Here is a 20,339-nt window from a genome sequence, read left to right on the forward strand (position 1 = left end):
TGTCGTCTTTCCATCCCCGTCTCCGTCCCCTATCCCCACCTTTGTGATGACTTGTTGCATACATCTGTTGGCGAAAGCCTAGGCTCGTAGCAGCGGGGCATGCGACACATGCCACAGGTACACAAATAAATAGATACGCAAATGATTGTGCAATGATTGATTCCCATCTATCCGCATCTTCCACTCATCCACTGCATTTATTTTCAGTTATACAATCGTGCCACAGCCACAGGCACGGGACTCAGACAGCGACAGCGACAGCGCCAGCGCCAGCGCCAGAGACACGGGAAAACCTCAGGTGGAAACGACAGACGAGACACGTCAATTGTCATAATGTGCGTACAATAAAACGGGGAAAAAGAGGAACGCAACGAGCCGTCCATCTCGTGGATGCAAGGCCCTCGAATGGTCCATCTGTGTAATGTGTAATCTGCGATCGAAAGCGAAGGAAAACTGCAGGCACAGTTGACTGCCGTGCAATCCGCATCCTGCTCGTCCTCCAAACCAGGTGATTAGTCTATAAAGCTGTAATCTTTTTAATCTTTCCACAGAATTGGCAGAACGGAGGAGAAAGGCGGAAAAGGGAGAAAGGGTGGGGTTCCACATGGGTGGCTGTCAGGGGCTGTCAAATGCATGCGACCCGACCCCCCGATCCCCCCCGCTGTGTGACCAGCACTCTACATCTTTTCCACATTTTAAACCTTATTTTTTTTTAAAGATTGACATGTATCTCTGTATCTGTATCTGTAACTGAAGTTTACAGGACAAAAAACCAAAGACAATGTTGTAGAAAACTAGAAAATTTTTAGCTTTTTTGCGGCTGCGGTTTCTGTACCTCATGGATGGTGCCTGGTGGAATGGGGGAATGGGGGAAGGGGGGTATGGGATGGGGATCTCTGATATTTTCACGCTTAATCACTAACAGTCCGTCGCGTGTTTGTGTGTGTGTCTGTGGCATGGCGACAACAAGACATGAAAAAACATTTTGGCCCAAAGCCAAAAATACTTAAAGCCGCAAATGAAATGACAGAAAACGGACGGACCAAAACGGCGACGGAGCCAAAAAACAAAAACAAAAAAAAAAAGAAAGAAAAGAAAGAAAACTGCTGCAGAAATGTCAAAGGGGGAAAGCAAGAGGGACGGGAGAGTGCCCGGAGAGGGGAAAACTTTAAATTCTCCTTTATTGCGGCTGTCGAGTACAATAATAGAGCGTAAACGAAAGCGAAATCGTCATGGAAATGGAAATGGAAGTGGAAATGGAAATGGAAAAGCAAGGGACAATGCATATTTTCCAGGCAGGTGCCCAAGGCTGCGGACTGATCCTACGGGGCTTTGAATTTCGCTTAATTAGAAATTCCCTGAATATTCCGCGGAGTACAAGTTCCCAGAAACTTACACACCCCCCCCCTCCGCCGCATTTTCCCTGGCTGCAGCGGGTACTTTTCCTCCTTATTAAAACATTGCAATTAGCAGGCAGGAATAAATACCTGAAGGCGTACTATGCCGTAAAATGAATACTTTTGGTCAGTGCACCCATCTCCCCCTCCCCCTAAAGCTGTGCATGTGCTACAGCCCCCTCATCCCCCTGGTTGTTATGGGGGAAAATTCCTTGGCGCAAAATGTTCTACGTTAATTGAAAGCCAATGCGAGGGAATGCTATCCGACGAGAGATGCTTATGCCACACGGGATACAACATATAGATACAGATACATGTGTGTGTGTGTGTGTGTATGTTTATAGAGCATGGGCAGCTGTTGTTGTAGGTCTTGTTCGATCTGGTATTCTGAGAATTCGTAAAAACAAAAGAAGCCCAAACAGAAGCCGATATTTGCAATTAGCAAAGGGCTTCGAATATATGTACATAAACTAAAGATACAATTTGTATCTGTTCCTTCGGTCAGGAAAAGTCAGGAAAAGTCGTAACACGGATTTCCTTAACCTTTGCTAAAATAGATATCTCGGAACACTCGAGTTCTGTAGAATATCCGTCAATAAAGAAGATATAATACCCTGATAACCCTATGATAATCGTTTAGTTAAAGATATACCTACGATTCTACCAATATTCCGATTTTTCCTTGAGTTAAGATTGATGATTCTCCTCTCCTCTCATTTCGCGTACGATCTTTGTTCTTCTTCAGACATTTCACTTTTCATTTTCAGGCATATCCCCACTATTCCGCTATTGAAAATTGTATGTATCGCATAACCCTGTATAGATCATATATCGATCATAGATATATATGTACTAGTATAACGATTTCCATGTGCTCTGTGATTCTTATGGCGGGGATTACGGATTCTACACACACACAAAAGATATATAACGAATGAGTGGAAGATGTGTATGTGCATACGATATATACAATATACACACGAGATATATTTTGTTTATATGAAATGTCAGTGTAACAAACACATCCTCTTGCTCTATCGAGACACTCTCTCCCTCTCCCTCTCTCTCTCTCTCTCTCTCTCTCTGTCTCCTGTCTCTGTGGATTGCATCTGTATCTGTTGTATCTGTCCATATGTGTATCTGTATCCGTTGTATCGGTATCTGCAGCTGCGCAATTGGCGACGACAGACATCAGACGCTGACATGGACAGCAGCAACTGGTAGAGTCGAGGCGGGACAAGGCGAGGCGAGCCGCCACAGGTCGTGCTAGGAGCCAGGAGAGCAGTGGGGATGGGGGATGGGGGATGGTGGCATGCCGCATGTGTCACTTTCCCGTTACCGGTTCCTCCAGCCTTCCCCTCTGCTCTGCGTCTCTGCTCTTCTGCTCTTCTGTTGCCTTTGCAATTCTACTTTCGGGAGGCGCTTTCGTAACGCATTTTGGCAGCACCTGTCCTACCCCCCCCTTCACCTCCCTTTCCCCATTCTTCCCCCTTCTTTTCACCACCCCCCCGCCCTCTCTTTATGCCCCTCTTTGATGATTGCAAAATCTTGTGTAGAAAGATTGAACAATTTCAAAAAAGAAAGAGAGCATTTTTCGTAGAATGAAAATTGAAATTTAATCAGCGAACCAATACACGGACAGAAGACACAGCCTCCCTCCTGCTGAGAGCGAGAGAGAGAGAGAGCAGCAGAAGGGGAAAGGTGGCAGAGGGACCCAAGCAGCGACGCACGTAACGTGAGCACAAAAACAACAGCCACGAATGGGGGAATGGGAATGAAAGAGGGGCAGGGGGACGAGCAGGGGAGATGGCCAAGAAGAGGGTAAATCATAGGGGAGGGGAGGTGTGGAGGGGCAGCAGCGGTAGCAGCAGAGGATGCTCTGGCGATCGAGGCGAGCACTTTTGTCTATATTTAGACCGAAAATGCAAATGGCGTACAGCAGCAGCGCACACGATCGCAGGCACAGGCAGAGAGCGAAGAAAAGAGACAGATATACATATCCACAGAGAGAGAGAGAGAGAAGTACAGGCCAGCAGTGAGGTGAAAAAGCGATCACTGAGGTGAGTTTTCGCGGATTTTCGCGCATGCGCTTCAAACGGAAACGATCGTCAACAGACGCCATTTTGTGGATGCGACGATGCGTTGCGATGCCGTCACGAGGAAAAAGCAAAAGATCGAGGCAAAATGAAAGTTGAACATTTTTATAGATAGATTTTTTAACTAAATTTAACAATTTTTGTTTTGGTTTAGGTTTTAAAATTAAACTTTTGTGAATGAAAAACGAACACCTGAAGAGAGAACAGACACCACCCCAACCATGCCCCCCCCTCGGCGAAGATCTATTTTGAAATATTATCAATTTTCTGCAAGTAAACAACAAAAATCGATTCATGCTGAAAAGATACATATGTGCACACGAGTAATGTTATTGGCCCCGCCATTTATTTTTACAGCCAGCAGCAAAGATAGATCCTCTGCGGCGTGGCAGTGGCACGTGCCGCAGCTAAAATCGGACACAAGAACAGATATAGCCATAGCCGCAGAGTCACATCGAGAGAGAGATATAGATATAGCCATAGTTTTCTTTCCGCAAGTCTGTCTGCTGTGTTTATTCCCATGTTTATACAGATTTTATGTTTGCTTTCTTTATTGGTTTTCCACATATTGGATATTGGATCATTTCTGGGGGTTTCGGAGGCCATTGCATTCCCCAATCATCTGGTGATTTAGCGAAGATTCTGGTGGGTGGTCCATCGACAAAAAAGGAGGCCCGTCCACGTCTACTTTGTTTGGGGAATCTTTCGGGATCCCTTTTAATCAACGATAATTAACAAAATATTCAATTTCTGCCATTTCTGGCACTCGGAAGAGGAGTCTACCTCTAGACATCTCTCAGCTATACTTAGGAACCCCCCTCTTCTCTGTCTTTCTACCTTTGCGTGCAGAGGGAGAGAGAGAGAGGGGGGGGGCCACGGCGACCGTGTGTAATCCCAAACCAAAAACATGAATGACAAAAGGAATTATTGAGAAATTATGATTTCCAGAGGGGCTGTCGTCTCCCCAAAGGCGTGACAAAGAATAACAAATGGTGGGAGTGGTGGGGCAGCGGGATGCAACCATAGCCAAAGGATTGGCTCTACCCAATCTACCCCTCCTTCCTAAGTGCATTCCCTTCCTCCACTCCCTTCCTGCCTTCCTGCCTTCCTTCTGTGTGGCACGATCTCCACCGAATGCAAATGCCACATAGAGCACGCGTTGTATCTGTCTCTGTCTCTGCCTCTGGGTGATTGTGTGCGTGTGTGCTGCCACGGATTACAAGGAGATGGAAGATCTCTTCGGGGCCGTGCCCGGCCGGGCCCCTTCTCTGCTTTCAGTTTTACTAATTGCTTCCGTTTTGGTGCTGCTCTGGTTTTCAGGGGTTCTAGAGATTCATTTTAATTGCATTTCTTTTAACGGTAACATCAGTGGAAGAAGTGGCATGCCCCATGCCACAAGCCCAAGCCCAAGCCATGCCTTGCCTCCTGCCTTCTGCCTTCTGCCTCCTGCCCATTTCCTTCTGTCTTTGGCTGCCTGTCAGTCTGGGCGTCGGTCTGACGCACCCCTGCCCCTACGCCTGCCCCTACGCCTGCCCCTGCCACTGCCCCTCCGGCCCTGTTCATGCCTGCCATGTCAATAACATTTGCGTACACGGGAAATATCTTTCTTGGGCGTCTTCGGTATCCAGGGGTGTCGCAAACGGGGGTCACACTTTAGGGATTGCCGCCACCGCTACGATCTATCTAGAATACGGGAATCCAGTATTCCTTTACCCCCTCGACATAGGTTTTTCCCCTTTTAAGGCACCACCAAAGCCAAAGCCAACGCCACTGCCTCTGACTTTTGGTTTTATTGTAGAAAAAACAACAAAAAAAAACAAAAATCAAACGAAGCATTGCACAAATATACAGATATTCACATTACACACATGTACATACATACATACATACACACATGCACACATATACACAGAAAAGATCGAGGAATGTTTCAACATCGAATGAGCGTAGAACCGCCTTATGGCCGCTGTCTGCTGCCGCTGTTTCTGTTGGGCCTTTGAGGTGAGAAAGAGAGCAGAGTGAAATGTGGCTGCAGGCCCTCCTTTCGAACGCACACACACAAACAGATACAGCTACAAAGCAGCTACAGCGATGGAGATACATTTGAGGTAATGCTCAAGTGAATACCCCTCCCCTCCCCCCCCACCAACCTTCAATAATATTCTATTGGCCGCACTCGAAACTCGAATGCTGGTCCCAGATCTCCTGCTGCCCAGGAAGCTGCCTCAACATCCAGAGGATGCGACCACTTGAGGCAGAAACGCGACTCGGAGTCCAGTCCAGGGGGCGGGGGGCGCCGGGAAATGTGCCTCATTGAGTTTGGGGATTTCCTCAAAAACCATTTATGCAACAAGCAATCGATTGAGCGACATCCGAGTGGCAGGAACAACGAATCGGAAACCAGAAACAGCTGTAGGAAAAAGGAATCTTTTCGGAAGGAGAAGATGGAGGCAGAAGAGGTGCGTCTGAATAGATAAAAGATTGGAAAGGAAAAGGTAAAATAGTTTATTCGGTAATCGGTAGATATAGAAGCACACTTAAGGTTAAAGTTCAAGTGCATCAAACACTCAAGTGCTTCGAAATGGTTTCTTTTTGTGTTTTTTGTGAGTTTTTAGAAAGTTCAAAGACCGAAGACCTGGCAGAGCAAGCAGACTCTTGTATTGATTGTAGCCTTTTGCTAAAAATAAATAAGGAGCCAAGTTGATCGATGGATTTCAACGATTTCTACGCGAGTTCTTTCTGTGTCTTTGGCTCTACAGAGCGGCCCGGGCCTCACAAGAGGCGAGCATTCAGGCCCCGTTTAGAATGATGATGTTGTGGCAGCCCCGTCCATTCTCTGGCTGCTTCAATCCGGTGCCTGCCTCGCCTCAACTGTCGCTTTGCATCAGCTTACAAGATTTATGGTATCCTTTCAACTTTAAACTCGCTCTGAGCACTTGTCTCCAGCACAGCTCTGCCGCTCTCTCCCTCTCCCTCCCTCTCTCTGCTGCCAAGTTGGCGGGGGCATGCCACACACACATGCCGCATACATATGTTGAAAGAGTTGTTCGAACAGTAGTAGTCCGGGCTTCAGGGGGGCTTTACTGTGCGACGCAGTGCGTTGCAGGAGGCTAACGCGTGTTAAAACGCGTGTGCATTGAACCGCGCGCGTCATAAATCGCGTGCGACACTCAAGCGTTTCTTGTTGTTCTTCTTTGGGCGTTTAAAAACGCCCCCCGGGTTAAAAATTGACTACATTTTCATTTGGCTTTTCCGCTTTTCTCTTCTCATTGCAGTGAATATATATTTTGTACCTGTTGTTGGTCCTCGGCTGTCGCCAAAGCCTGAAGGCAGATACTTCTTCCGCTAAGGTGAGTCGCACAGCACAGCCACCCCCACCCCCACCCCCACCCCAAATATCCTAGCTTCCAGCACGTGCCACGGCTTACGAAGCTTGCCCCAAACTGTGGCAGACCGGCAGACTGCCAGTCGAGTGTGTGCCAGGCAAATATTTACACTCAATGGAACATAATAAAGACATTAGGGGGAAATATTGTGTGTGTGGGCGTGTGGGCGGGCAGGGGTGGTGCAATAACTCAAGTCCTTTGGCGGGGAAGAAATTATATAAAACTTGTACCGCCCCCTCTCCCAGTGGTTGGCTGTCTCTCTCTCTCTCTCTCTGGGTGGGTGCGGGACACTTTTCTTTATTGCTCTGCGAGCTTCCGTCAATTTCCGTGTCCTCTGTCCGTGTAACTCTGTCCTCTCCTGGATGCCTGTCTCCGGCCCTTTGCTGTTGATACCTCCTGGTTCCGGTTGTCCTTTCCATCCAAAGATTTCTTTCATGAAAAGTAATATTCAACAAGTTTTAAGCTTTCAAATAAACTTAGACTTGAACAAATTAATGTTTTCTTGGAGAACCTGTCTCCATAACAGTTCCGTTAATAGCAGTGGCCTTTGCATGCATTTAACGAAAAAACAGAACACATACAATTCGACTGAAAGAATTGAAGGATTTTTCAGGAAAGAAAGGCTTTCCCTTGAGTTTTTCGTTTCCGTATAGCATACGTTAGGGCTGCAAGTGCAGTGGGCGGTGTGGGGGTGGGGGTGGGGAAAACCAAGCTATGGATTGCATTTAATGAGCTTCATGTAAATTCCATTTCAAATCATTAAAAACGCCTCCACATTTCATACTTTTTGTGTGCGTGTGTGGGCGGTAGGAGTGTGTCTGTGTATCTGTCAGATACAGAGATACAGAGATCCAGAGCCACTCACATAGATACTATATGTATTTGATTGATGAGAAAAGATTACCTCAATCAATGTCTTGGCTTGAATGCCATATGTCCCACTCTTTCGAGTGTTATTTCTGTACGCACGCTTTTTGGGGATTTGGGAACAGAACAGAACAGAACAGCGTCATGCACACGTAATGTATGTTGATTCTGTACTATTTTCGAGGCTTGTGCCAATCCGTCAGGTCAGTCTCTGATTGAATGAAATCGAGTCAAGTCGAGTGAAGAGTGGAATATATGAAAAGTCATGAATATGAAAAAAGTTCTACTCAATTATCGCGGTGACCTGGACAGTCCATTTAGCCATTGTCCTTGCCCTCGAATGAGTGCATTAAGCTTGTGCAATCCTTCATCGTTTCAGTGGGAAAATTGAAATGAAAACTTTGTGAGGGAAAAAGTGAAAAAACTGTTGACAGATTCCAGGTAAAGTTTTGGGGGCAGGCGGCAACTACTGCGGCGACTATTTTGGGGGGAACAATCAGGGTTCTGCTGAAAAGTCAGCCAACTGTCAGGGGCAATTAGAGAGACACGAGAGAGAGAGAGTTTTCACCAGTGAAATTCGATGGCAGCAATTGAGAAAGTCTTTCATACCATACCCTCATCTTGCTCCTCCCCCGAGGTCCTGGTCTCTCTCTCTCTCTCTGTTTTGGGAAAAGTTATCATTCATGCAAACAGTGAAATGCTTTCACAGCAGAGCCCCTGTCCCCGTGCCCCCTGGCCTTGTGGCACACGTGTTAAGGTGGAATTTATTCAGGATGACAGGCAGCCGAGAGGATGCCTCCTGGAGGCATCAGGCTTTGACTTTTCTCCGAAAGCGTGGGCAAAATTGATTAGATTATTCATCAGAGAGGAGGGGAGGCAGAGCGGGAAATTAGGGCCTTCCACCCCCCGATTCGAGTGTCCCTAAGCCAACATTTAATCACATTTAAATTGCACTCAATGCTCGATCCCAAAATTGATTCGAGATTCCCTTTTTTTTATTATGAAACGAAATGAGAGAGGTGGCTTCTGTTAAAGCCCTGTTTAAGCCAAGCAATTGAAATGTAATTAGGCAATGCTAATGCCACTCTTTAGATACAGGAAGGGGGGGGACACTCTCCCTTTCTTTTCTGAGACCCATAATTACTTGAGCTCCTTCTTTTCAGGATATTTGCATAATTGATGTTCCCGCAAAGACATTTTTCAATTTCAAATTTCGAATCTGTCTCTCTCTCTCTCATCAAGCAATTAAAATGATGGTTTTCCCTGTAATTCCCGTACGCTTATGGGGGTACGAAACACAAGATACAAGATACTCTGCGTGATGCTGCATCCACAAGATTCCTTCCGCCCTTTGTTTGTGGGGGGAATGTGAATGAAATTTATGAAAATTACCTACGCAGCGTTTGCAGCAGCAAAAGACAAGAGGAAGCGATGTATCGACTATGGGAATACCCTTTGGAGTGCATTTCTTTGATTGAACTTCCAACCGAGAGGCGTTGCCGCACGACGCGCATAATCAGAAAGTTCTTACAGTTCTGTTTGTGGGGTTCTGTCTCTCTCACAAACACATCATACCCCTTGGAACACTCTCATTCAATGGGTATTCGGTATATACACGAAAAGAAAACACCAAAGTGAAGTGCAGTGAAGTTTCCACGTGGTCCATGGATCGTTTGGAGTTGGTTTCTGGCTTGGCTTGGGGTGAAGATCGCTGAAGTAAACCCCTGCAACGGCAACGGCAACGGCAAGCGGCAAGCGGCAAGCGGCATGGTAGCGGCAGCGGCAGCGGCAGTTAAGTCAGACTCAACAACACATTGAGGCTGCTGCTGCTGCCGCATGTTGCACATGTGTGTCCACATGCAGCGTGAGGCAGGCAGGGACATGGTCATGGACATGGGCACATGGGCGAATCGCTGAGCGGCGTTTATTGAATTAAGACTGTCGACGACTGTTTGCAGTTGGCAGTTGTCGCACCCTTGGCTTGCAACAGCCTCCAGGGGCTGCCTCTGGCGAGGCCGGAGGCGTTAAAAGTCACAAGGACATGGACTGAACCACGAATGTGCATTGCCAGTGCCAATGTGCCACATGCTGAACGAAACGAAACGAAACGAAGCTGTGCTGTGGCCCTTCCGTGCAACATTGTGTGGCGCCGCTGAGAGGCTGCAAAGAGAGATCTCTCGAGAACCATAAAACGGGTAACATGGTTCCGCCGCACTTGGGATCGGTAATGCGTGATTTTTACAGAAAACCATTCAAGGGGGGTGGGGAGGGGTGCACCAGCATCTGGCATTTGCATATTGCTGTAAAAAGTCACGTTAAAGATTTGCCAACCGTTTAACGGGGCTCCATTGAACCACATTCCACGCCTCTCTGGAAGATCCTGTGGGGGCCGCCCCGGAGACGGTGCGTATCAGAAGTGTATGTCAAAAACTCTTCTGTGGCGGCTTTTGCGACTATTTGTATCCAATCTAGAACAGAAAATCCTTTCTTTTCTTATTCCCAGCTATCCATCGCTTCGCATCTCCTTCCAAAGGTTGTGGAAACAATCGTATTATTTATGATTCCAGTATCGAAAAGGGGGGGGGAGTTGTTATCCCCACTGTCCTGGCATTAGAATGGAGAGCATTCCATTCCCAAACATAAATAATATTCCATTTAGCGGGGCCATCGACAAAGGCTGAAGAGTCGTCGGGATTGGAGGGGACGGAGGGGCATGGGATGGGATGGAATCAACTGAGTCATGAGTCGCATTTACAAATTGAATTCAATTTGCAAAATAAACCCGCCCCCACCGCAGCCTGTCCTCCATCCTCTCTCCCTCTCCCTCTCCCTCTCCCTGTTCGCTCTCCTTTTCCCTGCTTCTGTCTGCTGTCATCAATCGAAGCAGAAACAATGAATGGGAATGCCATATATGAATACACTCGAAAGGACTACCCGTGCTGGGTACTCTATGGAGCCCCCCCTCTGGAGCCCCCGTCTCTCTCCTGCTGTTCTTACTTTCGTTTTCCTTCTATCCACTTTCTGTTCTGTTGTGCTCCTCTTTGGCGGCTTTTAATGCTTTTTTATGCTGCTGCCATACACAGGTCACAGGTCAACAGAGTTTTTATTAAGCCTCGTCAGGAAGCAACTAATAGTGCGGCAAGGAGGCGGCAGGACACAAATGGGAGGAAGCAGCATGGCGTGTGCTTGTGCTTAAGGTGGGGAGGGGTGAGGGCTGGGGGTGGGCTGGGGATGTTGGAGAGAAAGTGCGTGGGAGAGGTGGGGTGAGGAGGACCCCGAAACAAGGACAATGTGTTGTCGCACGACAACCCACTAAATGGTGTGGGGAGAAAGAGTGGGAGAAAGCAAAGCAACGCATTAGTTTTGGTAGGAGGCGCAGGGGTAGGGGTAGCTGCAGAGGGTGGGAGGGTTACAAGGATAATTAACATTCATGAGTCGACGCCAGAGCGAAAACAAGGAGCTTCTTTTTGTTTTGTTTTACCGAAAACCAAGACCGAACCGAATTTTGATACCCAGGCAGAAATATTGCTCGTATTCCATAATGAGATCCTAAGCAGGATAGTTTCAGACCTTAAACAGAGGGAATACTCGGAACAGTTTCCATGGAAACAGGCAGACAGATGCCCTTCCTTCTGCTATCCTTCCCCCTCTCTCTCTCTCTCTCTCTCTCTCTCTCTCGGCAAAAGGGTATTCCTGGGAGGAGCGACGAGGCAGCGCCAAAAAGGAAACCCGGGCAGAGGCAAAGGAAAAACTGTTGCAACTGTTGCTGTGGCGTGGCTGTGCCATGGAAAACGGCTGATTGATCCAATGTGCGGGTGTGTGCGTGCGTCCCTGTGTGGGTGTCAGAGCGTCTGGGACCTCGGGAGCACAAACAAAAACCATATGTTTCATGTTTGACTCCCGCAGGCAGGCACTCACTCTTTCACTCCATCCCCCGACCCTCTCTCCCTCTCCCTCTCTCTCTCTCTCCCTGAGAAGTCACTCAAGTTTGCTTTCGTTTTGAGCACAAACTCAAAAAGCAGCGCCTGCGCGAGCCCGCTCTCTCTCTCACACTCAGTCTCTCGCTCTCTCTGTGTGTGTGTGATATTTTGTTACACAAAAAAAAAGAAACGAAATGAAATCGAATGGAATCTGCAGCAGAAGCAACGCACAAATACCATCGCACATACCGTTAGGAACAGGCACAAGCACTCGCCTCCTCACTCTTTCTTGCTCGCGCGCTCTCTCTCTCTCTCTCTCCCTCTATCTCTCTCTCTCTCTCTCCGTATCCGTGTCTGAGTGTGTTCTGCCTTAGTATTGGGGCATTTTCAGTGCGGTATTCGCGCGCCGCCTCGCATTACGACGTCAACGACAGCCGTATCCGTCAGTACGTTTGTACGCGTCCGCAGCGCCGCTTCTTCAGTTTTTTTCGGTGATCTGCCGTGCGCGCTTCATCAGTGGAGACTGCCTTCTTGATTCTGATTTGGATTTAGATTCAGATTCCGACCATATTCTTGAAATTCGTTTCGCTTCGAGCCAATTCAAAAGCGATACGATCTCGATCTACCGTTCGATCGGATCTTTCGGTTATTTCCTTCGCACGGAAATTGTTGCGCCAGAAATTTGCTATACGGAAAATATGTTGCCGCCGCCGCTGCTCTCGCTCTACGGGCAATAATTTATTTATACTCCAAATCTATAAACAAATTTAAACGTCTATTTCCATAAATAAATTGCAAACAAACAATACAAATAGAAATACAAATACAAATACAAGCACAACGCCAACCGTCGGACAATTATAAAATTTTATTTTTAACTTTTATTTGCCGCAACGCGTCCTCCCTCCGCCGTCCAACAATCGGAATCACCTTTTGTTTATATTTACAAATATCAATTTGATTTTTCGGTCAAACATAAAAGCAAAAAAGCAAAAAAAGCAACAAAGTTTCGAAAAATAAACACCAAACATATCAGCAGACATTACTCGCATTCTGTGCCGCCGATGTTTTTTTTTTAAAAGGCCCTCGAGCGCCCCCCAAACAAAGCGCCCCAACAATTGTCCGGCAATAATTTCAACAACAAAAGCAGCAAAAGCCGCAAAAGCATTTGCATTTGAACTTCCCGCGGAGCATCCGAGTGTGCGGAAATATTTGTGCAAACCTTTTTTCCGAGAGGCGACCTCTGAGATTCCCCCACACCCAAAAGGCGGTTCGTTTGAGCTGATTTTTGGATTGTGGAGAGAACGTTTTCCGTGTGGCAAACAAGTAAGTTTATGTGCGCAGAAAAATGGATCATACGATCTGGAAATTAATTTTTTTTTTTTTTTTTGGATATCATTTTGTTGGGAATTTCCATGTCTCACAATCCAGAAACTTTCCCATACGTAAGGATTTGTCAATAATTTACATACCTTAATAAGTACTTGTGGTCGGACGCTCTAGAACGCTGAAGGGGTCCTACATATTTGGATTATCAATAATTTAAAATTACCAATAGAGTAGTGGCATGGGCACGGTCACCCTATCAATGTTTGGCGGGGGGAACCGAAAGAAGCCGACTACCGACTATCGACTACCGACTACCGCCTACCGCCAGAACTGACGTCATTCGATTCGAGCGATTCCAGCAGCGAGATAGTATGGTTGTTCGGGTGTTTTGTACTGGGTTCTACTTCCACTTTGTTTCGCCTCAGCTATGGATTTCCCTTCTCAGAAAGCTGGCCAATGCTTCGATTCCAATGTTTCCCCGTTCGATATCTTTTGCCAAAAGTTCGCTTTTCGACACACAGACAGGCAAACATTTGTTTAAAAGCATACAATATGTACAATTGGAAACTGATAACAGTATCAATCGCAGGGGGATCGAACGAGAGAGAGATTGAGGGAGAGGGATGGAGATGGAGCGAAACACTGATCGTGTTTCCAGCGAAGTTCAAATCCATTTCCACTGTTTCTCCCTCCAGACATTCCGCATTATCATCATTCGAGTTCGAGTTCTTTTTTTTGCATTTAGTTTTTATGGTATGACTGACTGACTGACGGAATGACGAACTGCCCGACTGATTGGCAAATTTACTGATAATTGTCTGCACTTTGTTTCAGTTCTCGACCCGCCCTCTCTCCCTCTCCCTCGCCAATGCAAAATGAAAAGAAATATGGATTTCTCTTATCGCTATAGGTCTTTCTTTGCCTCTCCCTCCCACACCCTTCTCTCTCTCTCTCTCTCTGGCTCTTCATCTTTCCCCTTGGCCTCCGTCTCCTTTTGCCAGCGGGACATGCGTGCAATGCACTTTGACACCTACCGCAAACAGAAGCTGGAGAGGATTCCAGAGGATTGGCATTCCTACTACCTACCAAACAAACAAACAAACAAACAAACAGTTAAACAAACAAAGCCATTGAACGGCGATAATCTATCGCTCGATTTTGGACTTAGTTTTGGACTTAGCCACGGCGATAATTGATTAACGATAACCCGCACACATTTCGGAGGCAATGTGCATTATCGCGATAACAGTGGGGCCTGCCACCCGCCCAAAACACACTCAAAAACATTCTGGGCCGCATCTCATTTATGGCCAAAAGAACAAAATCCGGACGCAGGCGACAAGCCACAAAAACAATAACAAGAATTCTTATCAACAATTTAGTTGAATTATTTCTTCTACTGTCTTCTTTCTTCTGCCTTCTTTCTTTTTGGCAAATCTTGTACTTGCTTTAGGAATAGTGGAGTGAATTTTTGTTGTTTGTTGATAAGAGAATAACAACAAAAATTCGCAATCAAAATTCGTACTATCTGGCAGCGAAAAACCAAAAAAAAAAAAAGCGAAAGTGTTTCTTATCACTTTTATGTGTAGGTGTGCTTCGGTGCGTGTGTGTGTGTGTGTTAGTGTAGTTATTAAAAATATAAATATTACTTTTGGCGCGTGTGAGTGTGTCTCTCCATCTATTCTATTCTCTCCCTCTCTCTCTATCTCTCTCTCTATCTGTGGATTGTGTTGTCTGTGGTAATTATGATTTTATTGCTGGTTTTATATAATAATAATTATTATTATTATTATTTGTGTTTCTTGTTTTGGTTCTCTGCCTTGCACACTCCTCCAGCACCCCCCCTCTATCCTCTGTCCCCTCCCCTCCCCCTTCCCGCCACCAGTTTAAGTGTGCGTTCGGCGATAAGATAGAGAGAGCCGACTCAAACGTGTGCTCCCCGCCCGTCGACTACCTTAACATGGGAGATGGAGACGCCCAGCGAGGCGTGTGTTCGTCTGTGTGTGTTTTTCGTTTTCTTTTTGGTTTTTGTCCAGAAAAGAACCTTGAAATTTCGACATGCTTCTCCATGTTGGGTCTGCAACATCGGAAATCGAAAAACGTGTGCGAAAAGTGTGCAAACACCAGAGAATCTGTTTGCTGGCAAAGGAATCTCCTTATTGGTTTTACTCCTTTCCTTAACGATTCCAGCAGTCAATTATGAGTATTATAGGTAGTAGAATGTATCCATGGAACGCCGTATCCTTTCAATTTCCAGCGTTTTGTGGCCATCCAGCATTCCCTTGGTTATAAAGGGCACTCAACTCTTCATTACAGCGATGTTCACACAGTAATTTATAGTTTACCAAACTGTTTATTTCCTCGCCGCGCAGTTTGCTGCCGTTCCCCCCCAGTGGCCGACTCAAATGACGCGTTTTCGTCGCGTTTTAAAGCGCGCGCGCGTGTCTTTAATTAAGTCAAGATTTATAGCCAGACCAGAGTATCCCCCACGAGCTGCTACGAGGAGAGCCCCCGTCCGATAAGTGAAAGTATCCAAAAAGAGCTTCAGAAAAAGCAAAAGTTCTATCCCGTACAAGCGCAACAACAAATGGGATATATCCGATTGAAAATCCAACATATAAAGTTTCATAATTTATATAATTATTAACGTGAGTGATAAATACTTAAACTCTCGCGTGTGGAGTTTTTTAAACTTGAAATTTGGTCGCAGCCGCTGCCATAAAAATCAAATTTATGAAAGGTCTCTTCTCTCCCAGGCGTTGCATTCCTCCCTCGGGGGATCTGATCTCATTGCAGTCCCGTAACTGGTTTTCGGCGGGAGTTCATTCATCCAAAATACGGAAAAAGTTTAACATTTGCATAAATTTATTTACAACAAATGCTAATTGAGGGAGCAATCAAAGCTGGCAACAAGTTTTTGCGGCGTTAATGCGTTCATTTTATCAAAGGAAAAGCCACAGAAAGTGATTCATTTGCGAAATCAAATCACGAAACGGGGATGCCTTACTGCCAAAAGAGCAGCAGCAGAGGTGTTACAGGGTATTTGCTACAGGGTATACAAATTTAGAGATACATAGGTAAGGGCAGTGCCCTCCCCCTCCCGATTGGGAAGAGATCTCAGCTCTATTTCCCTGTTTTCCCTCTGATATTTCACTTATTGAGAATAACGAAGGTGCTTTTGAAGTATGTGCTTGTTTGTGTGTGTGTATTTTGGCCATTTGCCTAATGATGTCGTCGTTGCCGCCTCACACTTTTGGGGTCTGGGGGGTGCGGCCAATTAAATGGAGAAATGTGTGGCAGTCGGCAGTCGGCAGTCGGCAGTCGTTGCTACGTTGCTTAATTGCCCCATGCCGCAAGAAGACAAATGTCTTGACACACATCTGCACATAGAGGAGCACATCCTTCCTTCCTTCCTTCCTTCCTACCACTCAAGTGCTGACCCACACAGAGAGAGGGAGAGACGATTCCTTCGGTTAATTGTTGCAATGAAAACCGTGTTAAGTTCTTTCAGCCTCTGGGGCACAACCATTTCCATTTCCCTTTTGTTTCCATTCCATTCCATTGCGCTCTGATTAGCCCTCTCTCGTTCTTTGCTTGCAATTAGTCAAATATTTTGCTGTGGCTGCAGCAGCACACCTGCCACCACTTGACGAGTCGCTTATCCACACATATAATATGTATCCCCCCCCCCCCCCCACTCGCCCTATGCTCGTGGGTGCAGCGTGATGTGAACATTTTCAAATAATTTATAACGAAAAAGAGCAACAATTCTTCAATGCGATTAGATATTGGTAGTTCTGGGGGTTTTTCCCCCGCTCTGACTGAATGCAGAAAACACACAACGAAAAGACAAAGCCATCGAGGGTCTCCAGGCTCCTTCTGGAGAATGGAGAATGCTACATGGAAATGGAAAAAGCAGCAGCCATGGCTCCATCCAGTGGTTGAGAGTCAGCTCTGAAGCTGTAGCCAAAGATCAGGCATATATATGTTCGAGTATTTGACTTTCTGGGTCTTCAGTAGAACTTTCCTTTTCCTTTCGCTGAGCCACATGCCACAAATACGTAACTGACCCTTTGACCCTTTCGTTAATTTGCGTACACACATGGGAATGCATGCCAGTGCGTTGCATAACTAGAAAAGAGTTTTCCACTAATTCTGTTTGAGGTCGGGCTTTGTTTCAACTTTTATTTAACCTCCAGCTGAAATTTGTTCGGAGACCTTCCTGCAATCGAGAATCTACAGGCCACAGAATCGAGAATCTTTTCTGCGGGGAAACTTGACTCAATTGCCGGCGCTGATAAGTATGCTACGAATTTGTGGCATGTGCAATACCAGCAATTGATATCCTGTTGGTTGGCGGCGCTGTCTGTGCCTCCTGCCCCTCCTATGATGATGTGCATTCGATGCACAGATGCTGAGACTGGGACTGGGACTGACATATGCCCTGGGATTAGTGTTTTCGCTTTCAACCAATTGACTCACTTGGAGTGGAGTGGAGTGGAGTGGAGTGGAGTGGAGTGGTGATAAGCGACACATGACACAGATATTCCCCACTCCATGCCTACCATACCATACCCTTTCTTTGCCTTTCCTTTGCCTTTCTCCTTGGGGATATTCCTTGAATTATTCATGACTCCCTCACGAACTGACGCACTTCCTACCCTACCCAACCGATTCGTACCGCTTATCGGCGCTGTTTGAGGTTAGCATTCAACGAACAACAGTATATCAAATATTATTTAGCGAAAGGAACTCTCGACTGGGACTGTGTGTCACTCGAAGAGTGAGTAAGCCTAAGCGGATTGGGTGTCCCTTAATTATGGGCCAAAACGCTTAGCCCAAAGATAAACAAGGCGACAAATTGGGATTTTCCAAAATCGAAAAAGAGTGGATTATTATTGGATTGGCAGGCAGGCCTGGGTCCAGGGACCTTTGGGCATCGGGAATCAAACTTGTCGCGTCATCACTATCATTATCGATTCACGTTTCCCAATATATACATATGTATTGTATGCCGTCTCTCGCTTTTCGTTACACTCTCGATGTGATTCAGGTTTTTCTTGGCGTTGTGTCGTTCCTTTTTTCCACTTTCCATATCAATAATGAATGTTCGAGCCACCAAAAACACAAAACTCACGCATAATCAGGAGCGGGGGGGGGGGGGGGGGACAAGGACAAGGACTGTGTATCGAATTTGTTGAGTGTGTCCTGCCTCCTGCACCCCTCTTTTCGGTCTTTGTGTGTGTGACATTCGTCAAGGCTAAAAGCTCAGAGCCCCCCTCCAGCTCCCACCCCAAACTTGCCTTCCCAATGCCATTCCCATTCCCATTCTGGAGTTCTCTCTGAAACATATTGCGTAGGTCGTAGCCGTCGCTGTTGCTGTTGCTGTTGCTTTTCCAGGCTCGCTGCGAGAACCCCAAACCAAAGCAAAGTGGTGCCTGTCCCCGCACCCGTACCCGTCCCTTTCCCTTCCCCGTTTTCTTTTCGGTTGCCAGGGCAGGACAGCAGCAGCAAACAGCAACAACGACGTCGACGGAGGCAAGTGAAATTTATCCGCCTCGATTTCCGTGTGGTCTCTCGCTGTCTCTGGCTCCGTTGTTGCCCCGAAGAAGTGCCTCAAGCGGGGAGGCATCGCCTTGCGCTTGGCAGCCACGTGCCACTGTCATAGCTACAGGCCCCCAAAAGCGGAGACAGGGAGAGAGTGTTGTTGATGGTGGCCCCAGCTTCCTTCCACTTCCTTCCACTTCCTTCCACTGCCTGCCACTTCCGGCTCTTGCTGGAGGAGTGCTTGGTGTTTCGAGTGGCCCCAAAGGCAGACACGATTTGAGGCGACGCATCCGTTGGCGCTTTAAAAAACAGTTGAAAAGTGAAATTGAAACTTCCCCACTCACTTAATGTGCTGTGTCCTGTGCGCTCGAAGGACATCAAAGTGTTGCGCCCTCCCATCGAGTGGGGAGCAGGAGCAGGAGCAATCGCGAATCTAATCATGCGTGGGATGCTGATGCGGCCAGTCAATTAACTGAAGCCCAGCTGATGAAATAGGTCAACCTTGAGGTTGAGTGGCGGGCGGAGTGCAGGAGGGAGTGAGTGGGGAGCCCATCTTCCCCTCCCATTAGAGCAGTGCATTGAACTTTCAACGCCAGTGGAGCGAGGATCCCATCTGTGGCCCCTCCTCGATGTCCCCTGGCTGTAGACCAGCTGGAAACCTTTTTGAAGTCGCCATCTAAGTGTAAATGGGTTAAACGGGTCAGCCATGGGTTAATTACACAATCAGACCTCCCTACGACCCCTACCGCCCATCACTCTTTCAGTCTTCGGTCATTCATTGTGTGCTTTCTCTCTCTCTCTGTCTTTGCAGCTACCTGAAAACAATTTATAGGGAAACGTAATTATATAAAAATATATACCACATAAATACATATATTACATATATATATATACAAGAAGATTGTGCCGTTTTGACAAACCGTCCACTTATACAACAATAACAAGGAAAACAAATAGGGAACCCCCCTATACATATGCAGGATAATATATAAATATGCCCCAAGTCTGCCACAATAGCAACAACAACAACAACAACAGCAACAGCTACAGCTACGCGAAGAAGTGGAACCTAAAGAATAATTAACGAGAATTTACCTGACACCAGACAAGGAGGCAAGGAACCAAGGATCCACCAAAGCATTCGCCCAACGGAACCCACTGGGGAGACACCAGCCACCAGCCACCAGCCACCAGCCACCATCCGCCATCCGCCATCATCATTATCCTAATAATCGGAGAAGCGACAAGAGGATACGAAAACCGTTGCCATGGGTCGCAAAAAAATCCAGATATCACGCATCACCGATGAACGCAATCGGCAGGTGAGTCCCCCATTACATATAATTCCACAGTGAGCAACAATTGTGTGCTGCCTGCTCATTTGGGACTGCAGCCAGACAGATTGCCAATTGGTTCTTTGCCATGGCAATTCTCCTCTGCCCCCCGCCCCATCAAATGTAATAGAAAACTTTATTAATTAATGGCCAAGAATGGGGAGACAGGGTAGAATCGAATCGATTTACGGCAATTAAACGGAAATCGTACACCTTTCGAGATGCTCCGTGGCTCTTATTAGGTGGCAATTTTCGTTTTGAGTAATATAATTCCATATAAATTGAGATGTAAGAGAGATTGACAACTTAAACAATGTTTCCTGTGAGTTTTTTCCTTAGAAACTTTACCGTTAGCTTCCATTTGTTGACGCTTTCCTCCTTAAATATCAATTATTATTCGCTTTTGAGAAGTTTTTCATATTATTCGGTTCATTTTCAAGGGTTAGACATATTTTAAGACAGT

General features: G+C 46.5%; 1 protein-coding gene and 1 long non-coding RNA gene across 12 annotated transcripts in view; one reads left to right on the forward strand and one right to left on the reverse strand.

Annotated features, from left to right (window-relative positions):
* Positions 1-20,339, forward strand: part of LOC108158960 (myocyte-specific enhancer factor 2) — a 45,591-nt gene that overhangs the window by 20,313 nt on the left and 4,939 nt on the right. For all 11 annotated transcript variants that reach the window (XM_017291791.2, XM_033391719.1, XM_033391720.1 and 8 more), the window contains exons 2-4: positions 208-508; positions 6,769-6,843; positions 19,354-19,864. In XM_017291791.2, coding sequence (XP_017147280.1) covers positions 19,811-19,864 — 54 coding nt within the window. In that variant the 5' untranslated portion in view covers positions 208-508; positions 6,769-6,843; positions 19,354-19,810. The remainder of the gene's footprint in view (positions 1-207; positions 509-6,768; positions 6,844-19,353; positions 19,865-20,339) is intronic.
* Positions 12,744-13,393, reverse strand: LOC117188222. The gene is made up of 2 exons (XR_004472518.1): positions 13,139-13,393; positions 12,744-13,028 (listed from the first exon to the last, which is right to left on the reverse strand). It is a non-coding gene; the product is annotated as an uncharacterized LOC117188222 (long non-coding RNA).

This window comes from Drosophila miranda, chromosome 3 (assembly GCF_003369915.1).
Source record: "Drosophila miranda strain MSH22 chromosome 3, D.miranda_PacBio2.1, whole genome shotgun sequence".
Taxonomy (NCBI): domain Eukaryota; kingdom Metazoa; phylum Arthropoda; class Insecta; order Diptera; family Drosophilidae; genus Drosophila; species Drosophila miranda.